This window comes from Haliaeetus albicilla, chromosome 14 (genome assembly GCF_947461875.1).
Source record: "Haliaeetus albicilla chromosome 14, bHalAlb1.1, whole genome shotgun sequence".
In the NCBI taxonomy this organism is placed as follows: Eukaryota; Metazoa; Chordata; class Aves; order Accipitriformes; family Accipitridae; genus Haliaeetus; species Haliaeetus albicilla.
In genome coordinates, this window is record NC_091496.1 from 1812283 (window position 1) to 1830239 (window position 17957).

General features: G+C 45.8%; 1 protein-coding gene across 4 annotated transcripts in view; it reads right to left on the reverse strand.

The window, feature by feature from the left end:
- FBH1 (F-box DNA helicase 1) overlaps positions 1-17232 on the reverse strand; it is a 33908-nt gene extending 16676 nt beyond the window's left edge. For 2 of the 4 annotated variants that reach the window (XR_011327690.1, XM_009918725.2), the window contains exons 1-11: positions 15525-16413; positions 12892-13460; positions 11400-11530; positions 9015-9150; positions 8572-8762; positions 6751-6864; positions 5011-5102; positions 3140-3308; positions 2081-2309; positions 1142-1229; positions 356-442 (exon numbers count right to left, since the gene is read on the reverse strand). Coding sequence is in view for 3 of the 4 variants with exons in the window: in XM_009918725.2 (XP_009917027.2) it covers positions 356-442; positions 1142-1229; positions 2081-2309; positions 3140-3308; positions 5011-5102; positions 6751-6864; positions 8572-8762; positions 9015-9150; positions 11400-11530; positions 12892-13460; positions 15525-15771 (2053 nt within the window). In the remaining variant the exon portion in view is untranslated. Of the gene's footprint in view, positions 1-355; positions 443-1141; positions 1230-2080; positions 2310-3139; positions 3309-5010; positions 5103-6750; positions 6865-8571; positions 8763-9014; positions 9151-11399; positions 11531-12891; positions 13461-15524; positions 16414-17161 lie in introns of those variants that run through there. The other 2 variants (XM_069801501.1, XM_069801502.1) reach the window with 2 other exon arrangements.
- Between the last annotated feature and the right edge of the window lie 725 nt (positions 17233-17957).

Sequence of the window (17957 nt, forward strand, 5' to 3'; positions counted from 1 at the left end):
CCATTTAACGTCTCGCCCCTCTTATAATAAACCACGTCCTTGGCTATGCTGGTGTTCTGTTTTTCTCTGTTAGCAGCAAAGCAATAGCAAAAGGGTCTGGACGTCATGCCTGGATGCCCAAAGCAACCGAAAGCAACCCCTCAAGCTGATGCACATGAACTCTTGTAGCCTGCTTACAAGCTGCCTTACTGAATTTGCAAGGATCTGTGACCAAACAAAAGGTCAGTTATAATGTTACAGCTGAGGGGCAGAATTTTTTAAAATTGTGTTACTTCTCACACACCCCTGAGCACATGAACATCCTCTCCGTAAAGTGCTTAGGAAGGCTGCAACTCTGTCCCCTGTCACCACTCACCTGGAGTGCAGTCCTGTGCTTCATCAACAAAAATGGCATCATATCCTGAGAGCTGAGGCTTGCTGAGCTGCCAAAGCTTCAAATACCCTGAAAGAAAGAACAAGGCATGTCAGTGAGAGGATAATTTTCTCATCATAAAACACCATGATCTTCAAAACAAGTCCCTTTTAAAAAAAAAGTTTCTGGCCCAACTTCTTGCTTGGAATTTGCATGACATTTGTAGGGGTTGCAAAAATCTCTGTTGCTCCCAGATGTTGCTCTGTCTCCCTTGGCTGTATGAAGGATGAAAAAAAAAAAACAAAACAAAACCCAAACTACCTGACTGCACTGGAGGAAGACAGCTATGCTCATGACTCCAAAACTCCAAAACTCATGCACAAAGAAAATGACAAGGAAGAAGGTTTTCCCCAATACGAACTACCTCTGGCACTATCTGCACACATGCTAAGAAGCAAGAAGAAAGGACACACCGGCAGCAGCAAGGAACAAACACTTCCTGTTAGCACTCATTCACCCACTTTCTCGCCCATTATTTCTATGATTTTGCTGCCAATCACACACTTCTGAATAGTTCCACCATTTTCTGAGGCCAAACAGGAAAAACAAACAAAATTCCAGCCTTTGGGCCTGTTTTGAGCTCCCTGGTGAGCTTGTGCTAGAAGAACAGGAATTCTATACTTTTTGATGCTCATCCCTGGTGCACAGCCAGAAGAAAGAAGTATGAATCCATTTAGTTTTCTACTACAGCTCTTTATCTGAAGGCATTTGACATCTATACTCTCTTACCATCAGAAGTTATCTTGTATTTCTTCTCTACGTCTTCATCCAGCTTCTTCATGTTGCGCCATATCTCTTTTGCCTCTTCCACATTGATCTAGAAAGAGAAAACGGAAGGGTCTGGATAGATTGCATTGAGCAGAAAAACAGTCCAGACACAGCAGATCTTGAAAGGCTTCTCCTCCTACTTCTCTTCTGTGTCACCACCAGGTAACTACTTCTCCTCAGCACAGTCTTTTCCAAATGCAGCCCCCTGAAAAGAACATTTCTTTGCCTCAGCTATTAGGACAGTATAATACAATACCCCCTACCTTCTGCACATTAACACAGACTTGGTGTTTATTTTGGCTTCACTGGACAGCTTGCAAGGTGCTTAAAGGTATTTAATATTTTAAGGCTGTCAATTCATTCACTGCCAGAAATAACAACTGCAAATTGGATATCTGCTGGCTGGACTGGATCTGATCAGATGTGATCAATGTGGAGCAGAAAGGCTAATTATCTCCAAAACTCCAGCCCACATTGTTTGCAATGTCAGTGCTACCCTTTAAGTGTTGCTAAGATGTCTGTACTCTAAATGAGAATTTTGGGGTTTGGCTCTGCGTATCAAAATGACTACAAAAATGTTTATTGTCTTTACATGTAATATCACAACGCCTTTCAGGCACTCATAAAAATACATGCAATCTCTTCGCTCTTTTCCTTGTAGGGAAGAAACATCTGCACTGAGCAGAGACAGTGATAGTCTCCTCTCTAGAAACCATCTGTGCAAACAGGGAGAAGAAACAGGCCCCAGTTCCTTTGGATTTGTCACCAGAGGAAAAATATATTTTGACAGTCAGTTCTTACAGCTGAAGCACAAATACCCATGAACTATGAGAGATGTGGGATAACTACAGCCCCTTCTAAACCTTGCAGCCAAAGTCTTGCTTCATCTCAGATACTCACTTCTTTTTCTATTTGACTGACAAGTTTTCTCTCGCCATGAGTATTTTTGAACCAAATAGGAGTGTGCTCTTCACAGATCTCTGCATCTGAAGATGCAAAAAATTTTTCAAGGGTCTGTGAGACTGTTTTCCCTCTTATGAACACAGACTGTCCCTTGTGGTTCCGGATAAGGGAACTGATGGAGTAAACTGACATCTTGGAGAAGTTCAGCTTGCCTTTGTCTTTATAGCTGTGCCACAGATGACAAAAAATAAGAGAGACATGTTGAAACACACATGAAAAGCCTACTGGAAAAGCAAGTTCACTTTTGCTTCTGTTGCACACCAACACTTGCAGAAGCTCTGTTTTATACACCTACTTAGACCTAGTAATGGACCATCTTTGAAATCTGCACAATTTATCCTGGTGGAAGCACAAACTTGTTCATTTCATAGATTTTATAGATGAAAAGTCAAGCCAGAGAGATATTCCCATCATTCACCCCTGCAGTTACAGATTGTTTTCAGAGCCAGGTAAGAGGATTCCCCTATTCTTCCAGGACGTGGCTCATTTTCCCTTCTGTCTGCAGTTTAGATATGCCAACATAATTGGCCAGAAACTGTATCATTATAACAACTCAGGTTAAGAAAACCCCTCCTCTGCTAAAGAAAAGCAGCATTTAGACTGGTTGTACCACTGAAGAGTAAATGGGAAATGGCAAAAAGCCATTCTCAGTGGCTTTCTATCTCCCTGCAAAGTGCTCCTTGGCTATAAACACAGGCAGGATGAAACAGCCCCCAGAACAGCAATAGGGCTTATGACGGTACAGTCTGTGCCACAGCAGGGCAATGAGTCTGTTTCCCCAGGCTCACACGGATGCTAAGATCACTGGCACATCCAATCTGAAAGAATTCGGAAACCATAAATCACAGTCTGGCTTGAAGCAGGTGAAAGAAGTAATTTCCCCCATTATTTTTGCTTCCTTAAATCCTGGAGGCTTACTTCAAAACCAGACTTTCCTTTCCTGCCATGTCTTTTCCCAACTGGCCTTCAACAAAGGAATCTAACATCCCCACTCACAGTTTGCCAACACTTCCAAATGCTAACGAATGGAAAGTCTTGCATGTAACGTTTCTGGGGAAGACACTTTTCCCCCTCTCTGCGACAGCTTTGTTAAACGTCACGTAAAGGAAATTCATATCAGCAAACTTCTCAGCGTACTTGACCAAGGTTGAGGTCTTTCCTGTACCTGAAAAACAGAAGAAAGTAAACAATAAAGCATTCAGAGTCAGGAATGAATGAATCCACACACCTCTCATCAGCTTTACCTTCCCGCTCCTGCTGTCCTAACTGCACAGCAGGACTATTTGCAGCTAATGGGAATTTATTCACTGACTCAACTAAAATCAGCAGAAGCTGTGGAGCAAAGCAGCTTTGAAAAATTACAGTCTGCAGCCTAAAAGCTTTTAAAGAAACCCCAAACATTTTATCACCCAATATTCTAGAAGTCTGAGCATATGTGAAGGTACTAGTTCTCTTGAAAGACAGCTTTGTAAATGAAATGTTAAAATTACTCTGTTGAATGATTCATGAGCTCATTTCTTTGTAAGATCTGCCACTAATGCTGCTCTCCTTTACTCCAGTTTGCTGCAGGGTAGCAGAGTCATGGCAAAGTTGCTTCACTCATGGAGTACTGATCAATCACAACAGAAACTTGAGAGAGGAAGGGCTCTGCACATTTCCTTCTTTGCCCCTTTTCATATCCTCAACGATGACATAGTGTCAGCAAACTTTGCCACCTTGCTGTTCCCACTTCTCCCAGATGACTTGTGAATGTTGGACAAACCAGGTCCCAGCACAGATCTCTGCAGGAGTCCAGTGCGTACCAGTCCCCACGCAGAAAACTGACCATCTGCTCCTACTTTTGCCTCCTAGCTTTTAACCAGCTATTCATCCATGAGGACCATGAGGATCTTTTACCATTTTGCCTGGTGTGGTGGGCTGACCCTGGCTGGAGGCCAGGTGTCCTGAGGCTGATCCTTTCCAAGACCCTCTAGAAGGAACACAGATGCAGAAACTCATTTAGCTTTTCTGCTACCGCATCATTCACTCTAAGGCATCCTTTACACTGCAGTTAGCTAAGACGTTTGAAGAAGAATTATGAGTCTTTTAAGCTTTTTGCCAGCGGTTGCTCAAGCTCTTTTTCTGCCCTGCCTTCTTGTGGTTACACGTAACCTTTCAGAGTTCAGGAACATTCCCTTTTCTGTCACTTGGACACGGTGACTTTGTACAGACATAAGAAACCACAATTACTGGTTTCTGTACTGTGGTGCTTAGCTGTACATGCCCTTTTGCAAGTCTGTTCCGGCAGAGAGCATGCATTAGGTCTGATCCCCCAGTGTGGTGTCTTTAAAGGAAACTCTCTGCAGGTGGAGGGAGATGATTTACTTTTCCTTTTCTTTTTAAATAGGCTCCCTCGATTTTATGCAATTCCCCCTTTCAAAACAGTGTGCAAGTGTAGAGGTTTTCTTGGCTTGTGTTGCTCCTACAGGGATGCTAAACCTAAACAAGTAAGAGCAACTCCGTCTAGTGGCCTGTGGCAATAACACTGAGAAACAGGCTCAGCATGTGGCTAAGCAACACTTGGAGAGTTGCTTCTCCTCTCCCAGGTTCCCTGACAAGCCTCTCTGGGCAGTCACTGGCAGCACCCAAACACTCAGTTTCGGTACCATGTCCAAATATGACATTTACCCAGCTTGCATGGGAGTAACCACCATCATGCTTCCCATTTCTGTTTCTCTGCAAAAGCTTGCTCTGAATTTTTGTATTGATTAAAAGTAAGGTTGATCCCCCTGGCATCCACACAGTTCTTTGGACAGAAGAAGCAGGGAAAGAAGGAGCAGAATTAGAGGTTATGCATTCATTCTTACAACATAATTTTTGGCTCTTACCTGCAAATGCCATAATTTTCACTACTTGACCACGCTCAATTTTGTGATTCAAAATCTTTTGCTGTTCATGGGTCAGCTGTACTTCAGGACAGCTACCAAAACCAGAAAAAAACCAGAGCGAAAGGAATTAAGAAAATAAATCCTCCTACATAAAACAAACAAATCAACTAACAGCAGAAGGAAACCAATGAATGATTGATCCCATCCCACAAGCAGGAAGGTGGCACTAGAGCAACTTGGTTATTGTGCAAATGAGAAAAGCAGGGAATAAGAAAAGATTTGAGATAGCAAAAATAAAAAGTAAATCTTGGGGAAGGTTACATAGGAGACAATCTTCTCAAGGGCCCTATGCCATGCTTTAAAAAGCATGAATCTGGCACCCTGGCTCCTTAGGCTTATTGGAAACAAACAGCAATTTGGGTTTGGGGTGTTTTGTTGCTTTTGAGAGCATGTACCTTAAATTGCTCTCCGATTTCTCAGCATGTAGGACAGATCAATTATCCCTGCCTCTCAGGGGAGCTAAGAGCTTTGATTAAAATTAAGAAAGGCATTCAGTGCTTCTGGCTGGAGTGCAATTGTTTTATTCATAAAGGTCTGAAACCTGTAATCAGCCAAGAGTGTGAACCATCTCTTCACACAGGGTCCTCCCCGATACTGTGTGAAGGGCGGAAAGCCTTGTTTAAGTGTCCTTGACATTTCACAGCTGGCAGTTAGGTGGCTGCCCCCAGGACGCAACTATAACCGAACAAGCAAAATCTGCTTAGAAAAAGACTTCAAATGGAGGGGTAGAATGAAAGGGCTAGGAAAACAAGAAACCCAACACCTGTTTACCTTTGATTTATGTTTTTGTTATGACCTCTCTCACTGTTGTACCTTGGATCATCAGTGATTTTACCAGATTTATCTTTGCTAGACCTCTGTGATGGATGAAAACACTACTGTTCCCCTTCTGTACGTAAGGACAAGGAGACTACATGACTTAACCCAGGCTAACTGCAGCAGAAGGGAAACCAAGCCTGGATCTCCACAGGCCTGGAAAGCGTTTCACTCCTTTCTGTCCTGGTAGCAGCAAGCTACCAACCAATGCTAATTTATAACAGCTATATATATATATAACAGTTAGTACGTAACAGTTACCTAACAGGATCCAGAAAACAGAAGCCATATCTCAATATCCTGCAGCTGGTATCTCATTTCCTCCCATGCACAGAAAGCAGCGTTCATAAATGAACAGCCACGTTATTTGTGCTACAGTAACGTCACCAGCAAGCCAACCCCCATTTTTGCTGGCTGCAGCTTGCGTTTCAAGAGGAACATGCTGTTAAAATTAAAGCAGGCACAATCCTCTCCTTCCAGAGCTCCTGATCCATAGGCAGAGCGGTGATGTGGGAAGGTATTTTGGGGTGATTTGGGCTCTGTGAAATTTCAGTGGCCATCACACTGGAATGCACAGAACTGTGTTGCACCAATACATAGACCCATCAGTGAATAATGACTTTTAAATTCAGTCAGTTGGTAATTCAATTTTTACAGATTTAAGGCCTGATTCCGGTTTTCCTCTGAGAATTTGGGGAGAAGATGGCAAGCAGCAGAATAAGGTTTTGTACTAATCCTTATGAATCTCAGATTCTTGTCAACCACCCCCTGCCATGAAACGTTTGCTCCCTCTCCAAGGTTCAGCACTCCACCAGGGCCCTGCGTACTTAGGTGCGTTGCTCGGATCACCTATAATAGCATTACCCAAACCATAAGTCTTGATTGCAGTGTGAAGCCTGTGTTTCCTCTTCTACAGTCTGCATAGTTACAGAAGCATTTTCCATCAAATACAAGCAGTAGAAAATATTGTAATGGATCCTGGTAGAAAGGAAAACAGAGAAACTATCATTGAGAAATCATTAATAACAAATTAAACATCTGCAGCCACCTAAAAGACAGCCAGTATCTTGAATACTTCCAACAGAACGATGCACAAAGCCCCAGGCGCTCAGGGAGTTGCAGGAGACAATATTAATATTTTAAAGCACAGTTAGTTCTACCTCGAGAAGTGACTGCAAAGGCACCACGGGGACAGCTCTGTCTGTGACCTCTCCCTCACTCCTGCTAGGTTTGTGTTTCAGGGTCTGCCATGCAAACATGACCTGGGATCAGAGTCCACAGGATCCTTTTGATCTCCTGAACCACTATTAGCAACAGAGTCTGGGGGAGTCCAAAAGAGAATGTGGGGCTAGTTTAGGCCTCTAAAGCGAACCAGTTTCATCAACTGTCTTATGATGATTTTATACAAGTGTGTTAGCTCTGACAATACTTCATGGTGCTTTGTTACTGCAAAGAGAGGAGCACAGCAGCTCTGTGGCTTTAATTATGCCAGCCACAGCTGGTTTAAAATTAACTTCCATTGTACATCAGAGTTGACACACTGTGGTTTTACCTCTTTTCGTGCAGCTTTGCTTCTGTGACCTAACAGCTGCCAGCCCGGGCCACACTCCAGGACAGACTTCGTGTGTCACATTAGGTGACCTGCATGCTCAGACTCAGTAGTTGCTCTAGGAGCTGCAAATAGGTACCAGACAGTTCCTTGAGGACATGTTTCCTCCTTATGCTCTAAATTACAAACCTTGTGTGGTTTGAAGAGATAATGGCAGAAGAGATGTGGTCATTCTTATTTCTCCTAGTCTAGATTGTTCAAGAGATGGAGATGGGACATGTGTGACTTTGACCGTGAGCTCTCATTGCTGGCAAGCAACACCCTCTGTTTGCCACATCTTCAGCAGGTGGCCTTAGCCAGCAATTATCAATCACTAACAGGCCAAACAAGCATCCTGATTCCCCTGGTCAATAGCCTGAGCACATGGCCCATGGCTGAGTAAGCAGAGGATGAACCCTTCTGCTGTGTCTAACACGTGCTGGACTATACCTCACAGAGGGCAGGTTACAGAACCATTTTCTTTCTGGCTCTAGATTGATTTTCCAGTGCAGTTCCTTTCCAGTCTTCTCATAAGGAGAATTTACACGTGTCCTTAATCCTTATCTCATCCTCACTGCAATTCTGAAGTAACCTGTGGGCTCTTACCTGCATTACCAGGCACTGCTGTGAACAAAAGGCACAGGATGGATTGCTATGCACATGCAGCGGGAGCCCACAGGACTTGGAGTATCATTTAAGAGGAGTGAAGTATGTAACCGGTCTCAGGAAGGTAACAACCATATTAAATTGTTGCAGCTGTTGTGTATCTATTTCTAATCAGAAAGTTTCTATAGCCACTTTAAAACCTGCTTTTGTTTCTGAAAAAAATTATTTTTCTTGAACACTACCCCCTGAAAAACAAGCAGACTATGAAACAGTCTAGGAATTAAGGCAAATCTAAAGGCAATGCTCCTGAATGTTCCTGCAAAAAGCTAGGGATGTGCACACTGCTCCTGACAAACTGCCCACACTGAGGAACTGGAGAGCCCTAACCAACAGTAACGTAATTGCTCATGAGCATATATTCACTGTATGTATTACACATCACCATGGCTAGAAAGAGGCAGGCAGGCAGGAAGCATCTCCCCACTCCTTACCTGTTAGTGATTGCAATGTTCCCGTCTCTCATCGCATACAGCAGCGTCGCCATGCAGTAAAGCGTCTCGGTCACGTCCACAACAGAGAGGGTAGAGCAGGGTCTCTGCAGACACGCCATCAGCTTTTGGATATCGCTGATGCCATCAGAGAAAAGCACCATGACTGCAATTATGGCCCACATGTTCTCAGGCTGGTACAGGCAACAACAAGAAAGAGTGAGCAAAAAGCTTTGAGCCTTTAAGAGCAGGAAAACCCTGCTTCAACACTGAAACAACGCTCATGCCATAATGAATAGTTAAATCCCCTTCAGTTAGCCAGAACAGTACCAAATAACACCCCCAAGGGAAAAACCTTTAGATGCAGGAGGGCAGATATGACCTCAAAGCACTAGCACTAGATGTTAAACCTGTTAAATAAACCAGTTAATAACCGTTAAACCTACCCCTGCCCTGCTCTGTAAATGCGGCAGTTTGTTGACAACGCAGACTTCAGCCTTTGAGAAGAGGTGATGACTCTTCAAACACTGGAGAACCGCGCTGGGATCTACATTCCTTCCAGTGGGTATGGCAGACACGCACCTGTGCAGAACAGGAACAGCAGCATTTGCAAAGAAGCCTTGTCAAGTGAGTTTACTCTCCAAGTAAATAATGTCAGGCTGCAGCAAGTTTAACCATGCCTTGCTGTGTGCCCCACAGATCTGACCAGATGCATTCAGCGATGAGGCTGCAAGGTGCTGAACTTGGATTTCCAACCCATTTTTGTGGCGAGAGGCATTTAGACAAGTAATTCCCTGTTCTGTTACACAGACGTGTGCTTACACACTTTGCGGCATCAAGCCCTTAGCCTGCAAGTTCCTTCTGTCTGTCTCAAAGTCTCCTTCCAGAAGATGGATATACCTTGCTCTTAACCCAATTTGACTCTTCTATTTGCACCATCTAACCGCCATACAAAATTGCCCTCTAGACTACACAGATCTGAACAGAGCACTTGCTTTTATCAGGGATCCGTCTTGGGCTTCGGCTTGCTGCTGAGCTCTGACTGATAAATTAGTGCAGGTCCAGGAAAGCAGCCTTTCAGGAAAGGAAAAGAAGAAAATACAGTGGAGATGGGAGAGACCAGGAGGAAGAGCTCAGATCTCACACCCTCCACGAGATACATGTATTTTAGCTAAACCCTGGAGATGCTGAGCCTGGCTGATCAGGAGATGGAAAAGCAGTGCTGACATGACAGATCCTGAAACATAAAGGGATGCTAAAAGGGACACTTCAATTGAGTCTCTAGAACAGCCACCCTGCAGGAAGCAACCGTATAACCTCTTCTCCCAAGCTTGTTGTCGGGTGCCAGAAGGCAGCGACAGGACAGCCCAGCCTTTGTTGATTTTGTCATCTAACACTTGTCTTGGAGGTCCTGGCAGCTTCTCTCAATTGCTGTACCCAACCTGGCTGTGCTCTGACGTACAGGTCCATCTCCAAAACCTTCCTTTGAGCCTCCAAATCCAGCAGCTGCTTGCTGACACCCTCTTGCTCAGGCTCCCCTCACCTCTTTCCTCCCTTGGTGCAACAACCATCTCCCTGCCCTCCAAGAGGCAACACCATCCAAGTCAAAAGGCCACTGCCAAGTCTGTTCTTCTGCCCCCTCTTCTCAGTCCATGTTCAGCTTCTCTATTTTCTCAGACATTAGTACAAGGCTACCCCTGTCTGAGGCTTTGCAGCCTCTCCCTCACTTATCCATCCCTTCTCACTTGCTATCAAAATCACGGAAACTCCAGAAGGGACTTTGGAAGCCAACTAGTCAAAGCAGGGATAACTTCAAGGTTTGGTCATTTGTCCAGTTGAGGTTTGAGCATCTCCAAGGATGGAGACTCCCCACCTCTCTGGGCCACTGTTTGACCACTCTCCTAATATCTAACTGAATTTCCTGTGCTGGAACTTGTGCCCATTGCCTCTTGTCCTTTCACTGTGCACCTCCAAGAAGAGTCTGGCATCATGCTCTCTACAGCCCCTCATTAGGCAGGGGAAGACAGCAATTAGACCCCCTTTCCATCTTCTCCAGATTTCATCCTCTACTTGTGCATCACCTCGAATCCTGTGTTCAGTTTTGGGCCCCTCACTACAGGAAAGACCTTGAGGTGCTGGAGTGTGTCCAGAGAAGGGCAATGAAGCCGGTGGAGGGTCTAGAGCACAAGCCTTCTGAGGAGCGGCTGAGGGAACTGGGGTTGTTTAGCCTGGAGAAAAGGAGGCTGAGGGGACACCTGATCGCTCTCTGCAACTACCTGAAAGGAGGTTGTAGCAAGGTGGAGGTCGGTCTCTTCTCCCAAGTAACAAGTGACAGGATGAGAGGAAAGAGCCTCAAGTTGTGCCAGGGAAGGTTTAGATTGGATATTAGGAAAAATTTCTTCACCGAAAGGGTTATCATGCATTGGAACAGGCTGCCCAGGGAAGTGGTGGAGTCACCATCCCTGGAGGTATTTAAAAGACGTGTAGATGTGGCGCTCAGGGACATGGTTTACTGGTGGACTCAGTGTTAGGTTAACAGTTGGACTCTATGACCTTAAAGGTCTTTTCCAATCTAAATGATTCTATGATCATGTGCTCCAAACAGAACAAAGAAGAGGAAAGGGGAAGTTTTTTACCTATTTCTAGAACCCTACTAGTGATTTCTACTGTTAAAATAATTTCTCCTTCCTCATCTTCCTGTATGTCTCCCATGTGTTTAGAAGACAAAGCCGTTCTCTCCTGGCAATTCACAGGATAAAACGGAAGATGACCCAAAGCAAGGAAGGTCTGAGGATTTACAGGTACAAATTCAAGTGCTGAAGTGGACTCACCTGATCAGCCCCAACACACATCCTTCCTGCTCCTTTGTTATGGTGAAATCTTGCAAGACCTGTTTAACTCTGTGCAGGGCCGTGTCCTCCTTCATTAGGTACCGATGGTAAAGCTTTTTCCAAGGAATGAACTAGAATGTGAAGCACATACCACCATCTTTCATCTCACAGCACTGGAAAACAGGTTTCTTATGGCAATAAGCTAATCAACGTGACCTCCAAAGAAGACCTAGAGTTCGAAAAGTCCCTGTAGCTTGACGAAAACATGTACCTAGCAGGACATGGGGAAGGAAAGAGGAAACAGAGGAAAGGGAGAAAGACTTGTTCCTCGTAGCCTGCAAACATGTCTATAAAAGGCTGTTTCTTCTAGAATGATGGGAACAGGGTGATGCTGTTTCAGTTTCAAATGTCAAAGTGTTAAAGGAATGGGGATATTTTCAGCACTATTGCACAGAGCTGCTCTGAGTGGGGTCTGAGTGCTTAAAATCCCTGTGTCCATGAAGTCCTACCCTCCCACAGCCTGCTGTTTGGACTTCTTTGGCAAAAACAGACGGGACACTGCCTTTTAGGCTGTGTTACGGAGCGAAGAGCAGATTTGAGAGAGGACTTGAACACACTGAGTGTTCAATGCATGCATTTTCTATGCATTTCTCTAGCTCTTCAGGCTCAAAGGACACACCCTATGCTGATAAAGCGGAGTGCAGGACACCTCCTGCATTGTGTCCAGCCTTACCCATGCAAATTTATCAGAAGGACACGAACAAGAGAACGCCCACAAAAATTTGGGCTGCGATCAGTCCTCCACCACTCGAGTCAGGCTGAGACAGCCTCTTCGTACAAGCTGAGGGCTTCCAGTGTGAACAGTGAGCAAGTCTAGCCGTGCCAGCTGTCTCTGAGCCACCTTTAACTGAAATACAGAGATCCTCGCTGCGGCCAAAACAACTGCTAGTGGGTTCACAACTGTTTGTATTGCGAGGGCCTTGACTGCAGATGAACCAAGCTCCATAAAAACAGAGTTAAAGGCCTTTCCTCTAAACCTGTTTGACTACAAGAGACGCCACACACACGCAGACTGGGAGACAGTGACGTACACCGGCCACGAGAGGACACTGCCCAGTCTAGTAGCCAGAATTTCCTGCATGATCCCTGTCGGAAAAAAAGGCTGCAAGGGAAACAGTGAAGGGGGATTTTGTGGAGCTTTACAGAATGTTCTCTTTCCATGTATGGGAAGAATGCATCAAGGGAAGTTACCCAATATTGATCTTCTGATACAGGTTAGCATCTGAAGATGCCACTGTGGTCCAGAAGACCAAAAAATGACAAAAGACCTCATAAGAAAGGATGGGCATTAGGGAACAATAAAGGGATTTAAAGGAATGGAGACAGACACAGCATGGATCCTCCTACAGCAATACATGCAGCCACAAGACTAAGACAGAACAGAGCAGTAGGATAATGGACAGGCTCAAATCAGTATCACAGCAGTCCTTACCAGTGGATCATTCACTATGTCCCTCCAGGAGTGACACACCAGGCTCAGGTTCTGATACAGATCAGTCACTGGTAGGAAAGCAAAGATGTTCCTGAGGACTTCAACAGGCAGCTTGTCAATACTTGCCTGAGGCACTTCCCAGTTCCGAGTCCCCAGGAGTCCATAGTGTGCATCAGGGACTGGTTCGATTTCCATATCATCAAGTTCCTGCTTGATTTGGCTGCGTTCCTGCTTGATCTGGCTGTGTTCTCGATGAAGCACCATTAGCTTCTTCTCAGGCTCACCCCACAAATCGTGCTCTGGCTTGTGAACACGTGCAGCTGCAGTGGACAGAGGCCATTTTCTGGATCTTTCCCTGGGAGCTGGTACAAAGTCCTCATCCTCTAGAAGGGAGCAGGAATCGCTGCTGATCTCCATCACAGTGGAGACACTGCTGAAGGAATTATCAGGTCCAGTGAAGATGGGATCCAGTAGCTTTTCTTTGTTTCTACAGTTCTTCATCCCACCAGCACCTACTTGTGTCTGAGAGATCCTGAAGTAATCAGTGATGTTCTTCTGCTGACCTTGGCCTGCAGAAAGAGGAAGAGCATGAGTGAAGTCAACAGAAACAAGTGCAAAGCGCACTGCTGCTAACTGAGCTAACAAGGAGACCAGAGGTTGTGTGAGGTGGTAGTTATTTCCATGGGGTTCCTCACAGATGTATGAGCTTACTACAGGTGAACTGTCCTGCTTCATATTCCTTCTCTGGCAGCCTACAGAAGTCAACAGAACAACATTCATCTCTTTGCACTGTCCACATAATCTGGGCACTGTCAAGGTACACCTGACACCTCCACTAGCTTCTAGAAAAAGATATGGTCTGCATAACAATCTCTCAGATCAACAATCCTTAGCTCACATAACACAGCGGATGCCTGTTAAAAAGAAACATGGCTGCACAATAAATTTCATGGGAGATACTTCCACTAGCCAAAGAAAGAGAAATAGGAAGGAAACAAAATGCGAGACCTGAGTTGTTGCGGTGTCCCTCAGACTAAGGTTGGGTTCCCAGGGGTTATTTATTGTTCTTAACCCAGTGAATGAGAAGCACACTAAGATTTTAGAAACGCTTCAGGATTTAACTACTGCTCTGCACCATGAGAAGGTCACAGCACCAAGCCTCTAGCAGGCTGTTCCTACCACAGTATAAGAGAGACTAACGCCTTTAAGAGGATAAACAGCCATTTCTTGCAACATACTTCCTGGCTGCAATGTCAAAAAGCACTGGAGACGATAAAGAAAACCGAAACTTGGCAAGAGACTGCTCTCAGCAGCCTCTCCTTTCTCTGACAGCCATGCAGTCCATGTAGCACACAGACTAAACTTACCAGCACTGATAGTATTCATTCTGTCTACCTCCTAGTCTGCAACATATCATGATGCTTAGCTAAGGGGCAACTCGAGAAGAACAAAATCACAAGCAGCTACTGCTGATTTTAATGCATTTTATTTCTGGATGCTCATGAAGGCATAGCTTAAAGAGGTCTGATTTGCAAGACGCTGCTTAAAAAGAACAGCTTCCTCGCTAATGTGCAAGTCCAATACCCTAAAACCTGGAGCATCTAAGATGACTAGATTTTTAAAAGTGAGCTAGCCAAAGATACTGCTTATACAAAAATGGAAAATTATGTCTACGAGCACAGAGTCTAGGACTCTGGTGTCTTGTCCCAGCTCACCAGCAGACATTCTCTGTGAAGTGATTCAGCTCACACTAAGGTACAGAGAGATTCCCAAGCCAGCCAGGGAAATACTGAAATGTTCCTAAGTCTAACCTTCCACACAGGAGCTCAGGAATAACTCAGGATGTTTTTTCTTTGCTTTCTACCTCTCTCCTTGCCTACACGTGCGTGTAGTGTCTCTTGTTGTTATGCAGGTTTTGAGGCTGGGCCTTTAACCCTGCAACATGAGCTATTGGAAAGCAGCCGTTTCACCTTCAGTTCGAGCCCTGAGCCCTGTTGTGTGCAGATTAGCTCAAAGTCTTATGAATCCTCAAAAGCCCTCTAAAGCTTTGGCACTTTTGAGACCCATGTCTACAAGTTGTGTATCGCAATGTTTCCCACTCCCAGGAAAGCTGAAGATCAGTAATATCTGTCAAGTGCTCAACAACACTTTTGCAGTCCTATATAACTAGACAGCTCATTATTATTTAATAATTATGTCTTAAAGAGCATCTAGAAGCAGGAGTCACATCATTAACAGTGCCTAATTGCGGCAGCTGTAGCGTTCCTCACAGAGAACTGCGGTTCTCCCCAGGTAGTCTCTGACAGCTCAACGATAGAGGCACAGAGGCATTTCTGGTGTGAGGAGAGACTAAATACACATGTGAAGGCAAACTCACTCCCCCATAGAGGCAAGCAGTCAAGGTATCTTTTTTTCTTGCCACTTGGCTTTGCGGAGGCAGAGATTAAGCCCAGTTTTGCCATGCACCACTCAAACCCGACCAATTTCTTCTATTTGCACTCACCTCGCCTGGCTTTACTCTCCTATCAGCACAAGTTCAATGACAGATTACACAACACCCTTTTGCTCTACAACACATTAGCCTTTTTCTCCCCCAAATCCCTCAGCCTTCGAAGTACTCGCCATCAGCATACCTCCTTGATGTCTCCGTGTCCGGTGGGTGGGATGGAGGCCCCTGTTTACAGCTTCTCTACTTTGTCTTTGTCTCAATGGCTGCGTCAGGGAGGATGAGCCTTCTGCGCTCTGCGCGAGAGCTTTGCAGTCGTCGGATGTGAGATGCTTTTTTTTGAATCGCTTCATTGCTTTGCCAACATGCAAAAAAGAGACCCCCAAAACAGTTAACAAACAACAATATACAGTCCACGCCTTTAACAGAGGCATAAGTACACAGTTTCAGCCAGTTTCTCTGAATAAATCATAGCAGAAGGTCGTACAACGCTCCGGTGAGGTGCTAAGGAGGATAACGCATCATGTCAGGGCGACACCTCTGCAGTCACTGCAACAGCGACATCACCCCAGGTCCCCCATTCCTGCATTGTACAAGGGTTTGGAACAAAAGAGAACGATGTAAAATCAGAATCCATGCAAGTTTTGCGGCTTTCTCTACAATACCATAACACGGAGGAAGCAGATACAGGTATTTGTGTAAATGCGAAGTATCATCAGGAGGCTGCCAAGGAAGCCTGTGGAGGCTGAACTGCACAACCCCCTGCGAGAGACGACAGTGACTTGCCCGGGCAAGGTCAGAGCCAACACTCAAACACACAAACTTGAGCCTCTCGCAAACAGATCCAAGCTGGGATCCTCCATTAAGAAGGAAACACAAACCACTCGCAACACAGCTCTTCCCCATGAGAAGGACGGTTAAGAAGCAGCACAAAACTATCTGAAGAGTTATTTTAAGAAAACCTCACTTGAAATTTGCACGAGCTCCTCTCTTCCATACACGGGACAGCCAGCAGAAAAAGTACAAACAGTGCAGCTTGCTTCTACCGAAAATGCTCACAAGAGACCGGAAACGATGGCCAAGGATGGGCTTCCTTCTGACAGAATTATCAGCAAAAGACTGGTTTCACTTTTAGTTTATTAGTACACAGTGCTGCGGAGGATAAACTCCTCTAACGTGTTTATGGCAGCCACAAAAGTAATTGACTAATCTGGTACAGCAGGATCCAAGGGTCAGTTTGTTTCATTACACTGCTTTCTCCTTTTCACGCATGTCAGCTCGACAGAGCGGCATTAGAAGCACCCACTGAGCTCCCCAGGGAGGCTGTTTTCCAACATCCCATGTTCCTCAAAATATGGCACATGAGGCAAGAAGAAGAAAAAAAGCAATGCAAGACAGCCCTGTGGCATTTAGGGACATGGTTTAGTGGTGGACTTGGCAGTGTTAGGCTTACAGTTGGACTCGGCAATCTTAAGGGTCTTTTCCAACCTAAATGATCCTATGATTCTATTCTATGATTCTACTTAAAAATGGTATTTCTCACTTGAAATTGGAAAGTTTATTGGATTAAACAGCACAAATCACTGAAATGCCCCAATTCTCTTAAGCACACGGTCCTGGCAAACGTCAGAGCCGAGGTGCCGGCTCTGTGCCCATTCCTGGAGCTGTTGGACACAAAGGTCTCACGTAAGATTGGATGTAGGGCTGGGGGCAAAACCTCTGCTCCCCCACCCCAGGACAGCAAAAGCCCCGATGTGCCAGAACCATGGCAGAGGGTTCAAGTCCAGAAACCCAACACAAGAAGGTGACCCGCTCAGTCTTCACCTGTGTTCATCTTTCCTCCCTTTTCCCCAAGATTTTCCACGGGTGACAGCAGCGGATGCAAAAGTGCTGAGCGAAGGGCCGCGTCACGGTCTATGGCTTCAATCCCGTCCGTAAGGAAGGTGACGGGGAGCGGAGCTCGTCAGCCACCAGAAGACGCCCCAGCTGTGAAGCGAAAGGATCAGCCAGCAGCAGCAGCAACAGGGGATGGGAGAACCTCAAGGGGGACAAGAAATATTTGGGAGGAGAAGGTCAGACCTGCTCCACCCCCAACCCCAGCACGTTGTTTCCAAACCCTTTCCCCACACGGATGCACTGACCTTGTGCCCCCCAGCATGGCACCCGCACGGGGAGGCCTCCCCACAGCCCACGGCTACCCCCCCCGGCCAAGAACAGCCCCCCACCCCATTACCAGCACCCTCCATAGCCAAGGGCCCTCCTCCTCTGTGCCCCCCATCACCAAAGCCCCCCCCATGCCAAGAGTTCCCCCCCCATGCCAAGCTCCCCCCAATGCCAAGGAGCCCCCCACCCATTACCAAACCCCCCCCACTGCTAAGGGTCCCCTCATTGCCAAGCCTCCTCCCCCAATTACCACCCCCCCATTACCGAAGCCCCCCCATTACCAAGGCCTCCCCCCCATTACCAAGCCCCCCCCAATTACCAAGGCCTCTCCCCCCTCATTACCAAGACCCCCTAATTACCAAGGGACCCCCCCGATTACCAAGCCCCCCCCAATTACCAAGGCCTCCCCCCCACATTACCAAGCCCCCCCCCATTACCAAGCCCCCCACACCATTAC